This window comes from Thermobia domestica, chromosome 18, assembly GCF_964235325.1.
Source record: "Thermobia domestica chromosome 18, izTheDome1.hap1.1, whole genome shotgun sequence".
Taxonomy (NCBI): domain Eukaryota; kingdom Metazoa; phylum Arthropoda; class Insecta; order Zygentoma; family Lepismatidae; genus Thermobia; species Thermobia domestica.
In genome coordinates this window covers 19,454,415-19,473,531 of record NC_137471.1, presented here as the reverse complement: position 1 = coordinate 19,473,531, position 19,117 = coordinate 19,454,415, and the positions used below count along the sequence as shown (strand labels likewise).

Sequence of the window (19,117 nt, the reverse complement as noted above, 5' to 3'; positions counted from 1 at the left end):
CGCATGTCATTTTTCTCTGTTCTGAACGACCTTATAAGACTTTTCTTGTTTAGAGCATGCTCTATTTCGGAAAATGAAATGGAATATTTAAGTTTTATGTCCCACAGTTATGCCGGCTAGGCTTAAAGGAGACGGTGATGATGAGGAATGAAATGGAATGAAAAGAGGGAGGAAACTGGAGAACCCCGAAAAAACCCAAGCACGAGGTGTTTGTTCACCACAAAGTCCATTTGGCGCGAGCTGGAATCGAACCAAGGACTCCTTGTCCCAGAAGTGAACGCACTACCATTGAGCCACCGCGGCCCCTCATAACATTTCGATTTAAGTGACATCAGGTAAAAGTGAAAACAAATTTGCGTTCTTCCCATCAGCCGTATGTGCGTGAAAGAGCAAAAATACTTGGCAAAATGGAGAATGATGCAGGGACAGATGAGGTTTGTTTTGCTAAGTTATTCTGATTTTTATGCTTTATTTAGAGGTGTGCAATTTAACAATATAACGTCTGATATGTGCAGTGTAGTTACGTGTATGGCACAAAAGGGTAGGATTTTCTACGAGATTTGTCGTAACATTTTTCTTAAGATAAATCCTAAGATATTTCCTAGGATTTATTTCATAGTGTATAGCTGGCTTTACAGTAATTTACGTCAGATAAGGTTTACATTTAAGTCCGAAAGCAATGTAAGAAATGAAATAAAATTAAATGTTTAACGTTCTACGGTATTGCCCTGTAAGCTCAAGGACACGAATGACTAAAAGAACTTGTGGAATGAGAATTTAAGAGGAACCGGGAGAATCCCGAGAAAACACACAGATACGAAAATGATCACAACGAACTTACATTCCTAGAGTCGAACAAGGGACCCTTACTTTTTATATACATGGACATTATCGCCGGATTAAATGGAAAAGCACGCTAAATAAATAAAGAAATTACAGCATATAGTTTTACTGGATTGTTTTTCTCATACTATTATCGAGTTACTGAAAGGTGATCTCTGACAGATAGCTGCATATGATGTAAACAAAACGAGAGGGAGGACTGTTCGCCAATCACATAGTACTCTTTTACGCTGTTGCTAGGCAACGAAGGTCACTGACCGCGCTGTTGCCGGTAGTTGAGACGACTTGTTAAATATCTTAAGTTTGTCGCCAGAGCTGCTGTCTTTGTTGCAGAGAATCTGGCACCAGCGCCTCCACTACTCCACGTGCTCTACCCAACTGTCAGAAGCCACCTTTCCTTGCGCACACAGTAGAGACTATGGCACTAGGAGTAGTTTCATGCAACAGATACTTATCTACATCCTAAAAGCAAAGATACAAGTATTTGACAATATCTCCGACGAACACTTACCGCATCGGTATCCTACTATAAAGAAAGCGTTTAAAATATGGATACATTTTACTTGGAATTACTTATTACAAGAAAATATTATTCAGGGGAACAAATTAATACAAAACATTTTACGCACCTCCATCACCAAAACAAATCTAACGCATGTTCTCTTTGTTCTATGTCCTATTTCTATTGAACACATGAGGGTAATGTTATTGCTAGTCGTATTAAGTGTGACTAAACAGTCGACACCTACCACGTGTAATTAACTATATTACCAAGAACAGTATGACCATTTTGACTTCACGAAGTTTTTAATATTGTTTCACTACTAGATTCATACTAACCTGTTATATAATACCAGTATAAGCCACCTAATGGAAGTTACAATACTTCTACTTTTGGAGTATTAAGAATTGTATGAAAAATACTAATATTCGCCTACCAAACATATGTGCAATAGATGACCGTTGTACGAAAAATGGAACAAAAAAATTAAGCCGATTTCCCTAATGATCTTTTCAAAATTCGTTTTTCTGGCCATTCGTATTCTAATGTTGGGAAAACAATAAAATTACCTTTTACAATGTGCTCTCTCCGTTATCTCAATACACTCCTCTCAACTGAGTCATGTTCAACTACCGCACTCCACAAAAATTCACGACACACATCAGGAGAAAAATCAGATTATATCTCTCCGTACAGCACGAATTTTCCCAATTCTCAATCTCTTTAAAAATTATTACTGTTTGCTTTCAGTTTTAGTAACGATTGATTTGTTACTATTTGAAAATTCGAGTAAATTCTTCCACGTCGAATACAGCCGATTCTACAATTTGCTGTGCGTCTATTTATTTCGTATCTGATAGCGCCGTTGCCTAAAGTCATCTTTGTAGCAACGAAACGTAGCAACCAATTCACAAGTGAGTTTCCTTTCATAAATGTGATTCAATGGCACAAGAGGATTCGCAAAAACAGGACTTCAGCACAAAACGATCTACTTACTATCAGACCGGCCTCCAACAGTACATACAGACTGAAATGTAGAATAGACCGGTCTTCAACAGTACACATGTGCAATGTAGAACATGTGAGGAACTTACTTCACGAAGTTCCGTTATTGAACTTGAGGAAGGATGCCGCTCATTCTAGCTTACATGTAACTTAAATAAAAAATATATCTGACTAAATTGAACTTATTACTAACCTATGTTGGTTTCAGCACGATACCATTATCATCATCATCAGACATATTATGAAAATGCAATTTAAAGCTACAACTTAAATATTTCAGAAAATCATAGGTCACTTCTTCCATTTTTACCGTTCTATCTTTAGACACTATTTTTACAGCATTAGGAGTGACTTCTTGTTTCCTGAAATATATAAGTTTTAATTTTAAGATTCCACTTTTATAATGTGTCTGATGAAGACAATAATATAATGCCGAAATTGTAACATACATTGATAATAAAGGTTTGCTTTGGTCGTATTTTATTTGTACTTAAGTGGATAAGGATGTATATCATCCAAATTTGCAGAAACGAGAGTTCATTGCAAAAATCCACTCTCTCTCACTGACAGATGAACATACGGAAATTACACGAAAATTGCCGTCGAACTATCAAAAAAACTGGGAACGATTCCACATTCAACACTACTGCTGAACAGCGAGGTCACGGTTAACCAGCCTCGAAGAAGGTGAAGTAGCAACCATTCACACACAAAAATACACTGAACACACTTCTTAACAGAATATGTGTGGTGCATTATGAATTCCTTCCTCAAGGAGAGATGATCAACCATTTATCTTATTGAAACGTCCGTCTGGCGATCTGTCATCATCTGACTATGTAGATATTATAGTAATAGTTCCTCTTGCTATATTGGTACACTATCTGACCAAGCATCGTATCCCTGTTCTTCCACACCCTCCATATTCGCCTGATCAGCCGCCGTTTCTTTCCAGTTTTCTGTGTGAAAATTCCGCTTAAAGGAAAGTGGTCAACATCAAGATACTCCATCAATCCATAACGAATGTACTGAGAAGCACCCTAGAAGAGATTTTCCTATTTGTTCCGAGATTTAAGGATACGCTATTATTCTATCACCTTGGAAAATATCTTGACAGAACAAAGGAGCATTCGTTGCTGGATTGATAGTTTTTACGTCCTGAACTTTTTTGATAAAGATTATACGCTGAATAAATCTTTACGTGAAACTTCCTCTTGTTTAAAATCAACGTGAAACTTCCTCTAGTTTAAAACCAAACAGATTCTATCACTTTCGATTCATTGTAAGAATTGAAGTCTAGTACACTCTGTTTTGTTTGACTGTTCGATGAATTCTTACGTAGTAGATATCAACTATTAAATCTAATACAGCCATATTTTCAGTTAGTTTCTCATTGTTGAAGTTCTCGAAAACACGACTATGAGATTTTAGCAGTTTAACAAGTCACGTAGTAAAAATTTTGATGTATCTTCCGTTCACCACAGTGAAAACGATTACATTTAATGAACATACTTCTAGACTGAAATGGTTATTAGCCTTTTTAACATATCGCTTCCTTCACCAATTATTTCCGTTCATTCTTTGAAAATTAACCTGAAAATTTGCCTGTACATACTTTTCTTTAGACTAGGCTGTTACCCATCATTTCATTTTAACTTTGCTATTTTGAAACATATCGATATCTGGATAATTAAGCGTCCCGACACTGTCCCGCAGAATACTATCAACGACATCTCTCAGCCTCATTTTTCTCAACATATCCTGAGGAATTAAGTTTGTCGGATAATGAAACATATTTTGTGTGCAAAAACCCTTTTTATAAGTAACAAGAAAAAGTATTCTAAGATATTTCGACTTTCTCTAAAATCTTCCTCGGTCAAAAAGCTTGACGGGTGCAGTCGAATAGTCTTCTCGAAGTTTCCTTTCAATTTTTAAAAAACAAACTGCGATCATAAATCAATAAATAATTAATATCACTACGATCAGAATACTATTTCTAGGATTGGAACCAGTCCTGTAAGAGAAACATCAGTCTATCTTTGGTAATGGTATTCGTTTTACTTAGTCACATTAGGATCACAGTTTGCTTTTGAAATTTAAAAGAACAAGATGACCTTACTCATCACATTGTTTGATGAGTGGAAAAACTTAAGAAGAAGTCCAGGTATCCAAGAAAATGTTTTTCTTCTTACAAACGGATTTTTTTCTACTTAAATGATAGCTAAGTCTATACATGCAACTAATCATGATACGTGAATTTATTATTATTATTATTTTATAGAAATATTTCTCTACATAACGCAATAAACCCTGTTTGATTGATCTATCGCGAAATTCATTTTGTACACAGTCAAACTTCTAACACGCCCCTTTTGATTTAAAGTACTTAATCAGATTAATGTAAGGGTAAACAGTGCTATTATACATGCTAAAACCTCGTGCCAAATATCGCATTTACTTAAATGCAAAAACGTCCTTGTTTTCATGAAGTGTAATATTTATAACACTATAATTTTGTTAAAGCAGATCTCAATGTTTGCAAAGTCATTCTTTAGTTAATGTAATGGCCGTATTCTAATAAATGTAACAGTAATTGATTCTTTAATTACTGTTAACTTTAGCGTATATCAGCTATTTTTCCATTATTCTAATTAAATCTATAACCTTTACAGAAATATATTGATGGTTGCAGTATAGCTGTAACACCAATTACAGTGAACATCACACCCTTGCACATTAACTAAGGTACCACCTTAAATATACTTTTCTTCATACCACAAATATGTTGAATTAAAATATATATATACGGTACATAGAAAGTCAGAATACGTCCTTTTATAGAAAAATTAAGGAGAAAATGTGGTTAATTTCAATTAAGATAAAAGTCTTGAATTAATAATAAAACTTCCAAAAAGTAATTTTTTATTTTCGGAAAAGAATGTATTAAAGACAAACCATAGTAAGAATCTAGAGTTATAACATTGAATTTAATCTCTAACAAATTGTATATGTAGTAATAATTTCTTTTGTATCACTTACTTATAATTCTGTTTAATAAGCTTTTATGTTTTATGGACCATCATTGGAAAATAAAACATTTCAGTGAACTTACACTTCATGAACTTAAAAATACAAGGATCTAAGCATAATTCAACTTCACCCCACCCCATTTTTTAGCTTTTCAAGCTGTTGTAGCCAGAAATCTAGCAGCCAGTGGTAGATTAAAACAAGAATTTTAAGGGAAAATGGATCAAAAGATTGCGATCTTGGCCCCTAATTAGTTTTTGGATCGAGAGCCACAAAAAATTTTGAACGGCCCCTAAATCGAGTTTCCGTATTTTCTACGGAATAAGCACATCATACTGAGTTAAGTGATAGTTTGGGTTTGGCTACACTATATGTAATTCTCCAGATATTTGGCCTACAAGATTTTTTTTTTTTTTTTTTTTTTTTTTTTGATTGAAATATATTGGATCTTTTGATCAAAAAATTACGTTCAATCCACGTGTGGGGATAGTTCAATCATTTTTTTTTTTTTTCTTCGTAAGAAAATACGCGAAAGTTCTTTTAAGCATGTTAACTTTCAACGATTATTTTGCAATTCACTGACAAAAGACTCACATATAGTCGTCTTGGTCCGACCTCCAATCATGTGAACTTGTAAACAACACAGTGTGTACGTGAGTTCTTTCATTCCATTCCAATATCTTCACTTTTCTTCACACAGATTTGTTTAATTTATTTTCGATAGTAAAAATCCCCTCCTAAATGCTGTAACACAAATTTTGAATTAAGATACCAGGTTCGATTCCAGGAAGCTCATATGGTTCGGATCCAATGGTACAGCTAAACGACTCACATCACCTCGGTGCTGAAAAGGACGTATAATTCCGAACCTACTTTGATACTACCTTATGTATAAATTCAACTTCACAGCGACCCATAACAGGCTTTAACTAAACAGACGCTTATTATAAATGAAGCACAATTAGGAGCGAATTGACAGTTCATAATCCCGCGAGATTTTTTATTGAGAAAGGAACTTAAGTCACGGAGTTATTAAGGTTACCGAGAAAGAGACCAATCATAAACGCTGTGTAGTGGTTAGGAGTGAGGGTTTCTGTAGAAAGAACAAAAACATTACAATGTTTCCGCTTTTTAACTCACATTCAGAAGTGGGAGGAGCAAAGCGGGTGTCACAGCGGAATATTCACGACATGGCAACAGAACCACATGTGTTCCTTTAAATACCGTATCTTATTTTGCTCCAAGCGATACGTAGTCAATACATTCCCATTATTATTTCTGTCTTTGAAGATGAGAGTTCGATACTCAAATTTTAGCAACTTCCCGAAGTCCCTCACGATACCAAATCAATACTAAAATTGGCCCACTCAAGTGTATTATATACAGGGTGAGCACAAAAAACAGTCCCTGGTTTGGAATGGTTATAACTTTTAATATCAAAAATACTATTCTGCTCAAACTTTCACAGTAGTTACATAAACTCTCATAAAAGCTTCCGATGGTGTTAATGAGAATTATATAAACATTCGATGTAATCGCCACCTGCTACACGGGAAACATCGAGAACGATAATCCAGCTTCAATCACATGTTGTTAAGCGTATCAGATGTATAGGTGCACTAATGGTTTCCTGGAGACATGGAAGATTTAGTCTATGTACCTCCATTACCGACAACCTTGAGTCTTCACGAATGCATCACTGAATGCATAAACTCCATTACACCGGTTACGCTTCACAATGTGTGGTTGGAGCTGGATTATCGTCTCGATGTTCCCTGTATAACAGGTGACGCACACTGAATGTTTATAATTGCAATGAACATCACCAAAATCTTTTGAGTTTATGTAATTGCCGTGAAAATTTCAGCAGTTTAGTATTTTTAATATTAGTTATACCCTTTTCAAATTAAGAACTGCTTTTGTGCTCACCCTGTATATCATGCAGCTAGTAAGAAATGCGAATTTTCAGGTACAACCACGGCGGATAATTCACAACTAGTACCATAAGTGGCAAGCAATAGCTTACAGAATGCTTGCAATAGTTAGCACGTAACTGCTAATATTTTGCTTTCGATATATGCAAATATATTTTTTTTTTCTTTAAATGCCAATGAAAGCCTAAATTAAGAATTTAAGGACATTTTTACATGTTGAGTAAATGCGATATATATAAATGACGCACTCCATAGGTACCTGTGCTTGCTATGAGATTTATCTTTGTGGTGATCCTTACTACTTGAACTATGTTTCTTATGTTTGGACGAAGAATGTCTGAAAGAAATCAATAACAATCGCATTATTTGTTAAATAATTATTAATACTAATCATAGCTGAAAGAACCTCCTTTAAGAGAAGAGCCAAACATGCTTCGGACAGAATTGAATCGGAGAGGCTTAGCTTTTAACACGAAGCTAACTATTTCTATTATTAATAACAAAAATAAAACCAAGAATATTTTATACAAACTGTCATAACAGACACAACATTATGTATTAGACTGACGTAATCTTCAGATGTACACTCGTGTCCAAAATTATTGTCGTATGTCTATAAATACGTTGTTGCAGGAATATAATTTGGTAACGAATTCGCCCGGTATTTCTTACAACGTTAGTATGTGTATAATCGGCAAAGACATGTATGTGGCAAATTTCATGTCAAAAGAGCAGTAAATAAGAACAATAAAATGAAAATAAAACTTTCTTGCCCATTTAGCAACATTTTGTTTTACTCATTCTAATTTTCGTATTGATAATTCTTTTCCTATGAGATTTACCACAAATATACATTTCCCGATTATACACATAGTATCAGTATTAAAAGTATCATTATCAAATTATATTCTTACAAGAAGACTGTTATTCATATGCGACAATCATTTTGGACATGAATGTACGTTGTTCACTTGTAAATATTAAACCTGTTTAGTGAATTCTTATAGGAAAAGAAATAACAAATATGTCACTAGTAAAAAGTGGTCACGCTTCTACACATTTCTAATTGCGTTTCCAAGAGCCTGACTTACTAAAAATAATACAAAATTTACAATTTTTCTTGTTGCTTGTTTATTCAGTGAAAGGAGATAATCAAATGCAACTTACCATCATCATAGATAATGTTATTCTACAACAGAAAATATGAACCTCAAGAATTTTCAGTGCTACCATCCATAGAAATTAGTGTTGCCACAATAACATTTCTCCCAAAATCTAAGTTAAGGCAGCGAGTACAGAAACGCACTCAACTGCATTTGATTACGTATCATGTTGTTCTGATATTCTGTGAGCTACTTTTTAAATAACATTATTATTTAATTTTAATAACTATATGTTAAAATTATTTTGTTCATTTTAAAAGTCAGCCTCTTAATGCTAATTTGAGGACACACTGATTCCAAACAAACTATTTTCAAGCGCGCCTTTTATACTAATTTAAGGACACTGAATCAATAGCATTAGGTTTTAATTGCGCTTTTAATACTAATTTGAGAACTTCGAATCCAATGAAACTGTTTTAATTGCGCTTTTTATGCTAATTTGAAGACTGAATCCAATGAAATTATATTTAATTGCGCTTTTTATACTAATTTGAGGACTCTGAATCCAATGAAATTATATTTAATTGCGCTTTTTATGCTCATTTGAGGATTCTCAATCCAATGAACCTATTTTTAATTGCATTTTTATGCTAATTTGAGGACGCTAAATCCAGCGGAACTCTGTACAAGTATGCGTCCATGGGGTGCCTAGAAAAGTGATCTCAAATTTGAGATATAAATAAATATAAATATCTCAAATTTGAGTATTTTCTAGTGACCTCATAGACAGATATATTTTTTTAAGTTTCAGTAGATTAAGAAACCTCAATGCAGTGTAAAAAAGCGCAATTACAAATGAATTAATACGTTGGCACTTTTATAATTGGCATAAGCGGTACTTCGAAGATCATAATTTTGATATTTTTCTCGTGATCCCATGCACGGATATATCTGAAAACAGTTCCATGAAGTCAGGATCTTCATACCAATATAAAACATCACGATTAGAAATGTACTGAAGCGAGGACACTTTTTACTAGTGGCATGATCGTTAGTTCTTTGCTCGGCTTTCGGCATCAATGGCCATGTTAGCCCGTCGCGTATGACGTATTATGTCCCTCGGTAACTATACTGCCCGGGGAATTGGGCAAGAAGAAAAAAATGGGGAACGAAAGAAGCAGGCTAGGACCATTACGTTAGGTACCATTCCAGCATTTTCTTGATGTGAATGAGAAAACATCAGAAACAAAAACACTCTAGGATAGCTGGCCTGAAAAAGTCCCCACCGGGTATCGAACCCGGAATTACTCGCACCGAAGGCGAGAGTGTAAGCAACTTCGCTACGTGGGGACACTTCTCTGAAGACAAAAACAAAGAGGACAATAAATAATGTACTAATCATGTAATCTTCTGGTGTTTAATATGTACGTTTTGTAGAAAATATTCTTTATTATTGTTGCTATCAATAAGAAAATAGTTCGGCCAAATGTTAAATATCGGCCCTCTTGTACAATTCTCTCCCTAGTATGAATAGCACACAATTCACATGCGGATTACATATCATTCAATTCTAGTCAGATTTACGCTTTCAGAATGCCAGTAACATCATTAGTCTTTTAATTAGTACCATATAGTCATTGTAAAATATTTGAAGTAGCACCAAACCAAAAGAAAGTGTGAAGTACACATTCCTCTATGATGTTAAATCCACGATCGCTGGCTGTGGTTTCACACACAACGTTCAACCTAAACAAATGATCATCCTACAGATATATCAAGCACATGACTGTATCTACAGGCCAACAGGGATATGTATTAAATTTTACATTTTAGTAAAATTGCAGTAAAATCCACAGTTGGCCATCTCTACAACCTGCCTACCTACTTAATTCTGTGGAACCAGTAGATGTGCCACGTACTTCAGTATTTTATTAAGTTGGTCACTTACAAAAGCTGAAACGTTGAGGGATTTTTTTTTTTTTTTTTTTTTTTTTTCTGCCAAGGTGATTTTGGTACGGAAGCTTTTCATAGTGGTGAATCTTGGATATGATTTCGAGAACACAAGCGTGAATTTCCAGCTTGATCGGTCACTAGAGTGGTGTATGACTCGACTATATATAGACTGGTATTGTACTACCTCGTCACCGTTTCAATAATGGAAGGAAGAATAAATATCAAGTTCTGTGCTCGCTTATGGAAATTTCCAATAGAAACATTTGGGGGATGTTAAAAAAAAATGGAAATAATTACCTTTCTATTCCGTGCTGGAAGAGATTATGGAGGATCACGGGCGCCCAGTAAGAGGTTCAATGGTGGAAGAGAGTCCGTGACGGATCACGAGCACAGATAAGAGGTTCAATGCTGGAAGAGAGTCTGTGATGACGAGCACCCAGATATAAGCAGGTCTGTTAGAACAAATCAAACGATTGATAAAAGTTTCAAAAATCATTTTGAATGACGAAATCCAAGTTTCAGGGGAATATCAGATTTCGTGAAAGGTGAGGAGGGAGACAATGCGCCAAATAAAAACAGAAGATATAAAGAAAAAGGGAACTGGTCCCTTTATGTATCAATACGAAATAGAAATAGTGCATCATGGACACGATCTGATGACTGCTGCTGAAAGAAAGCATAGGTTTTCCAGTACGATCTTGTCTCCCCTTTGATTACTTTGTTTTTTCCAAATTAAAAGCACCTTTGAAGGTTTTTCTGATGACATTTCCATCATCCAGAAAAGAGTGATAAATACCTTGAACGCCATAAGAATCCAGGACTTCCTAAAGTTATTCATAACTTACTGGACCATGCAAAGCTGTGTGTGAACAAAGGAGATTCCTAACTTGAATAAACCAAAGTAAATTATTCATTTACATTTTTTTTACAGACTCAATCTCGTTTCCTAATTGCCGCACTTTGTGAAACTGACAGTGGTAACGTTAGATGAGTTTCACTGTCGTTAATACACACAATACAGTAATATTTGCCATTCACTTAATTCGGCCGCCTGACAGAATATATATTATCATTTTGTAAATTGGTCATCTATGCAAGTTGGGGTGTTTTGTTTTGGACATGCTAGCAAACATAAGTTTCATTGTAACAATTATTAACAGGTAGTAAACTACATAAATATAAAATATAGTGAAACGAGCTTATCTGGTCATCATTGGCTCCAAAGACAGCTGTTCAACTGGGGAAAAGAGCCAATAGAGCCAATAGTTTATTGGTACTATCTGAATGAAATACGCACTATGATGCATCTGAATGATACCTTTTGCCGAGGAGCAATACGCTACGATCTGAATTGATCCTATTAAGAAATTAAATGAAAATAAGAATGCTAATGTTAAAAATAATTCTCAATAAATATTATTACAGATTCTCTAAATATCCGTCAATAAGAATATTTCAATATAATTGTAGCTAAAGCTATAGAGTACATGTTCAATACAAAATGCAGTCACCTTGCAGACCAAACTGAAATATAGAAGAATACATTCCTAAATAAAACAAGAGCTGTGAGTACAAGGTGAGTGGATTTTTTTTAAGTCGCAACATAATTCATTTTCAATATTAAGTTTTTTTTTTTTTTAACAGCCTCTCAATGCACTGTAATTTTAATTCTAATTATTAGTATAATGGAAAAAAAATTGATTTATTGATTTCATGCAAGATAAAAAACTTATTTTACTTTTAAAATCCAGTTTTAACAAGACCTGAAACAAATTTTTGTTCTTAAAACATACGAGCACTCATAATGCACGATACCCTTCACCAGTTAGTCTTAAAATTTGAACTACTGCTGATGTAAATGGTTCTATCATACTTAATTAGTGCACTGCTTTAAGCAAAATGCATCTTTAATATTCCAGTAGAATAATTAAAAATTTAACAAGTAATACATTCCCGACCACCACTGACTCATCACTATCCACCGAATCATCATGCAAACATGCAGTTTATATATATATATATATATATAAAGTAAGCCGATAGACATCATTCATGACCTGCAGGAAAAGAAACTTAATTTCCAATTTCGCTATCCTGTACTTAAACTAGCCTAAGTTGTCACGTATGTTGATATTGACGATAAAATTTCATTACATTTAAATAGGTTTTTCTTCTAAAAATACAATAAACTACGTAAAGCTGCACACTTAAACTGGCCAATGTCTGATCTCTGTGTACATAAATCCCTCACCTTTCAATTAAAAGCCCTATACTTTTACTTATTGGTAGGACTTATAAATACGAGGATAAGTCAAAAATTATCCACAATGAAGCTGTAACTTTGTTCATACTGACTTCTGTCCTAGTTTATTTTATTGTTATACTGTTCTAGTCATGCTATGAAAGTTTGATCCTAATTCGTCCATTTATCTTCCTTTTGTTGCAGATAGATCATGGCCCCGCGCCATTAGAAGTTTGCACCAAAGAGGAACAACGAGCAGTGATCCGGTTTTTGTGGTCGGAAAGTGTATCAGAGGCCACAATCCATCAAAGACTTTCGGCACATTATGGGAACACTGTTTTGCCGCAACAGTGAGTCTACGAATGGATTGAAAAATTCAAAAATGGTCGCACAAGTGTTATGCACGAGGAAGGAGCCGGACGAGTAACTTGATGAAACCCAAGTCTGTTGAGGATGATTTCGTACGCAGAACCATGACTAATGTGCCATTTCATCAACAGTTACTCGTCCGTCTAACAGAACCATGTCACGTTCACTGCTCGTTGTATGTTTTTGGTGTAAACTTCTTATGGAGCGGCCATGATCTATCTGCAACAAAAGGAGACAAATGGAGGAATTGGGATCAAACTTTCACAGCATAACCACAACAGCATAACAATAAAATAAACGAGGACATAGGTCAGTACGAATAACGTAAAGTTACAGCTACGTTGCGGATAATTTTTTACTTATCCTCGTATATAGTGCGGAAATAACTAAGAAAAAGATACAAAACTAACGCCTGTTTTACAAAACTTTACCTACTGATAATACAGATATTTTCTAATCTAACATAACTGAACCAGCATCTTTTTTAAATTTTAAATCAACAATACACCCACAAAGTAAAACACGAATACATGCTGTCCACACACTCTTGTGAATGTGGTGTCTCTTAGTACAAGACATCACATACACAAGGGGGTACTGACAACCATCTTCGAGCGAGCAAACAACAAAGATACTTGTTCATCGATTGGACGCCAATTCCGTCATGTCCTTTTAAATTTCGGACAGAACAAGCAATCTCTGTACAGTCTTAATCTGACTGAAAAAAAGATGTAAATATTTTGTAAATATTGACATATATAATCGATCCATGTATTCGGTACGAAGATTTTTTTTTTTTCTTTCGAAAGTAGTACTGTAGATTTGGCTTCTGGAGATGAAAGAAAACAAAACAAAAAAAAATACCTTCTAAAAATAATTTAACGGATCTCTGGCAAATATTAGAGCATATGGAAAATGAATTCGGAAATTGTAGGACCTAACAGTTTCAACTCTTACATCATGTATTCGGAATCAAGTTTTAGAAATACTTCAATGAAATATCTTACCGGTCTTTCTCCTTGGACGATGACTTCATTTTCTTACTTGAATGTCGGTCAAAACCAGCAGAACCCCGCTTGCCTCCTTTCTTGCCCTTCGTGTACTCGTCGTGGAAATCGTCTTCTCTTTCTCGATCAGCTTCCGCGGCTTCCCGTTCCAAGTCAGACCAATCCTTACCCGACTCCTCAGAACTACCCAGCTCTTCTAAAGAATACAAAACAAGAATACCACTGAATACTCTCTATAACAATGGTTCTCAAACTTGCTGTTACTGCGAACCACATTAGATAATAAAAAGTATTTTGTGGCCCCACCTACTTTTATTCAAATAAGTATACTTTGACATTCTTTCACAATAACTGTATCATATGAAATTGTACTCGTGCATAGAGAGGTTTAAAACGTTTCCATAGAAAGGTAATACAAAGCTAACACTACTCCCGACGCAATCCCCTACCCAATGACAGATTTTGACTCCCTCACTCTCTTTTCATCCCAACCCAGCATCTCTACTGACTGTACAACAGGGCGAGGGCTCTGTGTAACCATTTCCTCTTTACCTCATTTACAAACGCATCCAATTTTCATTTACTGAATAGTACTTCATAACATGTTTCTGCATCAAAATAAAATTTTCATAATTGAAAGGAAAAACTTCTCGTGACCCACCAAAAACAGCTTGTGACCCACCAATGGGTCGCGACCCACACTTTGAGAAACACTGCTCTATAACATTTTATTATGGAGCAAATTAAATAAACACACATCTTTCATACACTTTTTCATACACGCTACAGGAAAAAAAAAAAATTCTTATACACTGTTTTGCTAATTCCCTTAACCTTTATCTTACAGAGCCAGATTTCCCATGTAAATGTTTTGTTAATGATCCGGTTTCAATAAAATATGGTTATTTTCCAGTGATCAGAAACTACATGGACCAGTGGTTCTCAACCTAATTCCTATCACGATCCCCACTTTATCACATCCTCTTGTCAGCGACCCCTTATAATTCCTGGTTTGTTAATACGTTTGTGTGGGATTTTTAATATACCTGCTGCGGAGATCTCACGATATCCATCTATTTCTATACTAGTAGAATCAATTTCTTGTATATAATGGATACAGTAACTTCCTTAAAAGCGAATAGATTAAAACCAAATTTGGTCAGTTCATTCATATTCTAAATACTGAATCCGATCCATCATACTGTTTCAAAATGAAGACCATTTGAAAAATTTTAAAACTTCACAACTTCCTTAATTTTGGGTCATATGATAAAAAAAAATTAAAGTGATTTCTAATTTTGGTTTTAAAAAAAACTTGGACAGTTGTTAAAAAAAGTTATTGAGTATTTTAAATGACTTGATAATGAGCGTCATGAAGATTGAACTGGACACTGCCGCATTAGAGAAATCACATCATGCTCAGGTATTTCATTAGCTTTAACTTTTCATTATGTTTCAATATGCAGGTTTAGTTGCATTTGTATTTTTCTGGTATTTCAATATCCAGTTCTCATTAGTTTCATATCGTACCTCTTTCATTTAAATTGATTTTTCAACAACTCGGCACCTGTTAAAATGTTTAGTAACTTTTTTTTTTTCTTAACAGTGTGTAATAAAAATAAAATTATACCTATCAGAACAAAATTCAAAATACTTTAAAATATTTTCCGGTATTATATTCTCTTCCGTTTATCTTCGCGACTCCCCATGAAACCCTCTCGCGACCCCCATGGACTATATCGACCAACAACTTCAAAAATTGAAGTGAAATTAAATCCTTCAGTTCCACGTTCCATAATTATGCCGCGTAGACTACAGGAGACGATGATGATGAGAAATGAATGAAATATTGGAATAAATGAAGTGGGAGGAAACGGAAGAACCTCGAGAAAATCCACGCACACGGTATTTGTCCACCACAAAACACATCTGGCCCAAAAACTGGGATCGAACCAGATACCCCATGCACAAGAGGTGAACGCTCTCCTGGAAATGTGTTGTTGGCGGCGTGCGGACTGGGTAGCAAACTTGTTAACCCATCGTTACGTTAAGTTGGAAACCCTGGTTCGAGTACCTGTTTATTTACCTTCTCACTAGAATTTTCACAGAATTCGAACATGTAGAAAAAAAAATTGTGGATTTGTTTATTTCCTCTCTCTTCTGCTTCCTTTCTCATATCATAAAATCCCAATTATACAGTACAGATTGCATGAAACAATACTATTAATTATGAATGAATGGACTTTTACTACTGTTCAAGTATTTCTATGTCATATTTTCTACGATTTGTAATTGAAAATTTCATTTAATACCACATCCATCCATACATAAATTCTGTTAACTACCGCGAGTTACAAATCGACAGTCTGAGTTGATTTTTTGAGTTTAACGTCACGTTTAGCGGCGAGGTTATATGAGACTGGACCTACTGATTAACGTGCAGTCCGAAAAACATGAGCTCCCGCAGGGAATCGAACCCAGGTAGGGGTCGGGTGGTTCAGCGGTAGAGCGTTCACCTCCGGTGCATGGGGTCTCTGGTTCGATACCAGCTCGCACCAAGTAAATTTGTGGACAAACACGTGTGTGGGTTTCTTTCGGGGTTCTCTCCTTTCCTCCCACTTCCTTCATTCCACCACTTCATTCATTTCTCATTATCACTGTCTTTCCTTTAGCCTAGACAGTAACAAGTATTTAGACAAGCATTTAATAAGAAAAGAGGATTGCTAACATCAAAAAAATGTGTCGCTGGACGTTCGTAAACGATTTAAGACCCTAGTATGGAGCGTGGCGCTTTACGGACCAGAGACGTGGACAATGACAAAAATTGAAGGCATCTGAAATGTGGTGTTGGCGCAGAATGCTGCGCTATCATGGACCGAAAGGAAAGGGAATGAAGAAGCACTAAAGGAAGCTAATGAAGAATGACAAATCATGAAGCTAACAGAAAAAAGAAGGAACATTATGCTTGGGCATCTTATTCTGCACTCCGATTGGATCACCATGCTGATAGAGGGAAAGGCAGAAGGGAAGCCAGGAAGAGGAAGACTAAGGATAGAATATTTAGATGCAATTACGAAGTATAAAACAGCTCTCCCAAGCGAGAGAAAAGTTTTAAAATTTCCATGTTGCCCACCAACCTATGACTGAGATGAACAAGATGATGTAAATTTCTGCTGCTGAAATATTGTTACATTATCAACTCCATATTCACAATATAGGACAAACAAACAGAAACCCCTACAATCACAAAAATAAATAAATAAATAAATAAATAAATAAATAAATAAATAAATAAATAAAATAAAATAAATAAATAAATAAATAAATAAATAAATAAATAAATAAATAAATAAATAAATAAATAAATAAATAAAATAAAATAAAATAAAACAAATAAAATAAAATAAAATAAAACAAAATAAAATAAAATAAATAAATAAATAAAGTAATTGCCCATTACTGTTCTGGTGTGTGCCAAAACAAGTTTGTATGTTTTGTAAAAAGAGATTTTGAAACTAATTTCATCAGACAGTAAAATTCTCTATCAAACCTAGAACTCATACAAGGTGGACCATAATTACGTATATGAAGTTACGAAGACTATGGTAAAGAAATTAGCAACGTAACTAGGACATAAACACATTACTCTCATACCTTTTCTTACAAGAATTTTAATCTTTGTTCTCCATGGCATGGTTCATCAATGCACCATCCAAATCTATACATGACTGGATACGAATAGTAACGTTGTTCCAAGCGGCTTGACAGATCCGTACTGGTATCCTGTGCAACTCTTCTGTGGTAGTTTTCCGTAGTTTGGCCAAACTGTGTATGTGATCTTGATACATTTTGTCCTTTAAAACATTCCATAAGAAAAATCAGGTGGTGTCAATTAGGGAGATCGAGCCTCTGCGTAATTGTCGTTGCAGAATACAAACGCACACAACGCACACGCTGTTTCAGAGACAACCGTTCCACCATCCAGTCTGGCATACACTAACAGTTTTAAGTCCAGTGACCGTTATCTCCACTCTAAGGCTACACAATGTTGCCATATCGAAACTTTTTGTCCAGAATTAACAAATACTACAGTCAGTCAAACATCAGACACATAAATATGGGCCACCCTGTGCTCTAAAGCTATCTCAGATAAGATCACCTCACCATGAAACTAATAACAATTCATCAACAATTACAGTACATTTTCCGCTAACAAAAAATCTCGGCAACGTTGTATAAAAACGTTGACCTACAGCATAACATGAGATTCATATTGATTATCGAGTTACTGAAAGGTGGCCTCTGACAGATAGCTGCACATGTTGTAAACAAAACGAGAGGGAGGATTGTTCACCAATCACAGAACTATTCTTCCATGCTGTTTCTAGGCAACGAAGGTCACTGACCGCGCTGTTACTGGTAGTTGAGAAGACTTGTTAAACGTCTTAAGGTTGTCGCCAGAGCTGCTGTCTCTGTTGCTGAGCCTCTGGCAACAGCGCCTAAAATACTCCACGTGCTCTACCCAACTGTCAGAAGCCACCTTTCCTTGCGCACACAGGAATATATTCCCACCGGGGATTGAAACCTGGGTCTATGAACTGTTAGCTGCTTAGCAACAAAGAAGATCAAGACCATAATACTGATAAAGTCTTCCTTGTATTTACGTAAACAAGCGCCTACTCATTAATTATTTAACTAAATGTTTCCCCTCTTGCTTATATAGTAGACTCCCGGGTATCCGATCTAATGTGGAGGAAGGGCAAGCTGGATAACAAAAAAAGGCCGGAGTTCTATGAACTCATTTCTTTATGAACATTAAGCATTCTCCCAAGAACTATTCACGAATACAGTACTGTACAGTTATAATCAGGAACAGCGGCCAGCGTACTGTATTGAGGTCCGTATCACACTGACGAAACAATGAACAAGGAACAGAACGCTGCTCTTTTCCTGTCACAACTTGCATTTTGCACACGACACGTAGGAGGATCGTAGCAGACGCCTGCTTCCAATGCCTTGGCAATGCTGCCAATGCAACGCCTTGCCTTCCTCATCTAATTACGATAAAAGAAAACTAGGCCGGATACTCGGGAGTCTACTGTATTTGATTATGGAAAATCTGAAACATGAAT

The 19,117-nt window shown here is 35.4% G+C and overlaps 1 protein-coding gene across 3 annotated transcripts in view; it reads right to left on the bottom strand.

Annotated features, from left to right (window-relative positions):
* Positions 1–19,117, bottom strand: part of dre4 (SPT16 homolog, facilitates chromatin remodeling subunit dre4) — a 147,790-nt gene that overhangs the window by 31,084 nt on the left and 97,589 nt on the right. The window contains exons 20-22 of one of the 3 annotated variants that reach the window (XM_081746042.1): positions 13,986–14,181; positions 7,571–7,648; positions 1,355–1,369 (exon numbers count right to left, since the gene is read on the bottom strand). In XM_081746042.1, the coding sequence (XP_081602168.1) occupies positions 1,355–1,369; positions 7,571–7,648; positions 13,986–14,181 (289 nt within the window). The remainder of the gene's footprint in view (positions 1–1,354; positions 1,370–7,570; positions 7,649–13,985; positions 14,182–19,117) is intronic. The other 2 variants (XM_081746043.1, XM_081746044.1) reach the window with 2 other exon arrangements.